A 3,059-nucleotide genomic window follows, 5' to 3' on the forward strand; every position below is an offset into this window, starting at 1 on the left:
GTTCAGCAGAGCGTCCCACGTGTGAGGAGTAATTCCAGGAGAGTGCTCCTGACCCCCATCACAGTAACCCTACCGAGACCCCACACACGCTCACACATCCAAATCCCCCTCGCTTCAGAGGTCCTTCTGCCACTCAGTACGATAACTGCCTAACCCCGGAACACGCTGACCACCACTGTCCCGTGGACATGACATCTCCATGTCTCAGGACAACCCACAGACGCTCTCCCCATGCTGGTGGTAATGAAACAGATACCAAGGATCCACCATCCACTGTCTCACACATTGCACCGTCTCAGCCAGCCTTGTGCTGCTCCTCGCCAACCCTGGTCAAAATTTTGGGGTTATTTGAGTGTGTCCACAGCTATAAAAACCTACAAGAGATACAACAACAACAACGATGGTGACAACAACAGCACCCTTTTGTGCTATGAACATCAATGGTTAATTGTGCTCGTTGGAATAAGGCCATGACTCCTCCCCACTAAAGGACAACAGACTGGGAGGGAAGAGCGCTGGGCTACAGGAGGAAGCATGGGTGGCTTTCCACCTGACGCCAGGTCCTTTTTCCAACCATCAACTCCTTAGAGACGAGAGATTCTTTGCTTCAGATGGGAGCTGCATGAGAACAACTCTTGGAAAGATATTGCAGCGTCTCTTGTTCCTCCTCCCTTCCCCGAACGATGCCCGGGGGGATCCTGCCTTTCAGACGAGGGTTGTTGGAGGAGTCCTGCCCCTCCCCTAGTCCCTTCTTCTTGATGTGACCTTAGAAATGGCTGCTTTTGGTTACGATTTTAAGAGGGGTATCTTCTTCATCTTCTTTATGAATTAATTTTCCTGTTGCCTGGACAGCCGCGATCCACTCCCCAGTGACTTCTTCTCCCGGTGGGGGTGGTCGGCAGGCAACCATCACAGTTCGGATTCAGGGGTGCTGGCCAGTAGGTACCCACTCCCGTATCGTCCGTTGGGGGCACTGCTCATTTCCATGGGGGAGTTGCTCCCGGGACCCAGGTAGGAACGGTGCGTGGGCATGGGGGACGGGGTCTCACTGGGCACTTTGCTCAGGATGAAGCGGGTCTCATCGTTGTCTTCCAAATTGGAGATGTCCTTCATCATGCGGCCCTTCTTGTAGGTGACGGAGAGGGCATTGGAGCCATCTGACACAAGGTGGAACTGTCGGAGGATGAAGACCAGAGGCAGAGGGAGGGATGCCAGGATGATCAGAGAGATGAGAATAGCCATGGCCCAGGTTGGGTAGAAAAGGAACTTTTCTGCAGCCTGGAAGAGAGAGATAATAGCGTCAAGGGGCTGTTACAGCAAAGGTGATGCGCACCAGGTACAACATCTACGTGCTGGGCAATTCCTGCCATCTCCTGCCAGACTTCATCCTCAGGGGCACCACACGAAGCTACTGGAAGGTGGGTATGGTCTTGCACACAGCGTGTAGCTGTGGAAGCAAATCAAAATCCAAGCTCCAACTTCAGCCCATGGTCAGAGCTGACTGTAGACAAACCCGATTGCCTGCAGAGGATGAGCGACCACAGGCAGGACATCTCCCATCAGGAGAGGGGAGGAGAAATGAGCAGTGCTGTGAAGAGCTGCTCTCAGCTGCCCCCTGCTCAGCCTGGACCTGGGGTGGAGGTGGCTGTGGAGAAGGGGTCTGTGCTCACCTCCTCTCTGATCCACGCACTGTAGCCCGGGGGGCTGACTCCCAGCTGGATGATGCTGGCGGTCATGAGCACGGCCATGCAGATGGGAGAGACGTACTTCCAGGTGTAGTAGTAGAACTGATAGGGCCGGAAACCCAGCATTTCCGTCAGCTCCTGCATGAACCTGCCGAGAAGAAGAGATGGAACCATGCCATTCCCCACCTTCAAGTGAGAAACTCCCTCTCAGGAGCCCCCATTGTAAATTATGCTTGAGGCAGAGCCTGAAGAACCACTCAGCTGATCCAGGCAAGCATCTCAGTGTCCCTCAAACTTGTAGGAATGGTTGGGAACTTCCTAAGGAAAAGGCCATTTGAGCATTAGCCAAAGCTTCCTTTGCTGTGGCCAACTTATGAACAACAAGAACAGGCACTAGGGGGAACAAGGTCCCCTTCCAGAAGGACCTGTGTCATGGTTTGGGCCAGACTGGCCCCTGAAACCTCAGGCAAGTGACAGAGCACCACAGCCAAGAGTAGATACCCACTAGAAGGACCTGCTCCCGGAGCTGGGTTACACCTAGGGCAGGGCAAGAGGATCAAGGTGAACTGAGTTCCTCCCTCTATAAGGTAGATGCCCTTGGGCCATTTGCTCCATCAGAGCTGGCCTCCTGGGGAAAAAGTCATATGGAAAAGAGAGCTAGAAGGAGGTTGGTTTCTTATTTTTTACCCAGGAGTTACAGCACAGTTATTCTTTTTGTTGTACAAACGCCTTACTTCTTGGTGCCGTAAATCCAGGCCACAGCAATGTTCTCCAGGATGACAACGACCGTGAGTGGCAACGTGGCTGAATAATCATCAAACATGGTGACAAAGTAATTCCCAGAGCGCTGCACAAAGATCAGTCCCACCAGGAAGGCAAAGATGCAGCAACCAACTGTGGGGACCAAACGGGCACGGTCAGCAGAGCACCCCAAGGGGAACCACAGCCTCCACCACAAGGTCCATCCCCTGCATTAGCAGGGCCCAGTACATGTCCACACTCTTCTGGAGTGACTCCCCAGGGCAATGGGGACCCTCCACCCCTTCCCCAGGAGGTTGCAGGAGAAAAGACCTCACCTGTGAACACTTCCTTCCGCACCTTGAAGGTGTCGATGATGGGCGTAGTGATGCCTGACATGGTCCCAATCATGCTCCCCAGCCCCAGGTTTATCAGCATCAGGAAGAACATGACGGACCAAAATGGTGAGGCTGGGAAGTGGGTCATGGCTTCTGTGAAGGCAATGAAGGCCAGGCCAGTTCCTTGCACTGACTGTTCAGGAGGAGAGATGACCGAAAGATGATGAGAAACACATCAGGGACACAGCCTACAAGCCCCTGCATGCCTCAGGTCTCTCCTGTCCCACTAAACCGCTCT

The 3,059-nt window shown here is 53.6% G+C and overlaps 1 protein-coding gene across 1 annotated transcript in view; it reads right to left on the reverse strand.

Moving 5' to 3' along the window:
• Positions 1-909: 909 nt before the first annotated feature.
• Positions 910-3,059, reverse strand: part of SLC6A17 (solute carrier family 6 (neutral amino acid transporter), member 17) — an 11,339-nt gene continuing 9,189 nt past the window's right edge. Inside the window, exons 8-11 of the mRNA XM_009891729.1 lie at positions 2,762-2,954; positions 2,420-2,579; positions 1,671-1,833; positions 910-1,278 (exon numbers count right to left, since the gene is read on the reverse strand). Of these exons, the coding sequence (XP_009890031.1) occupies positions 910-1,278; positions 1,671-1,833; positions 2,420-2,579; positions 2,762-2,954 (885 nt within the window). The remainder of the gene's footprint in view (positions 1,279-1,670; positions 1,834-2,419; positions 2,580-2,761; positions 2,955-3,059) is intronic.

Source organism: Charadrius vociferus, unplaced genomic scaffold (genome assembly GCF_000708025.1).
Source record: "Charadrius vociferus isolate BGI_N301 unplaced genomic scaffold, ASM70802v2 scaffold819, whole genome shotgun sequence".
In the NCBI taxonomy this organism is placed as follows: Eukaryota; Metazoa; Chordata; class Aves; order Charadriiformes; family Charadriidae; genus Charadrius; species Charadrius vociferus.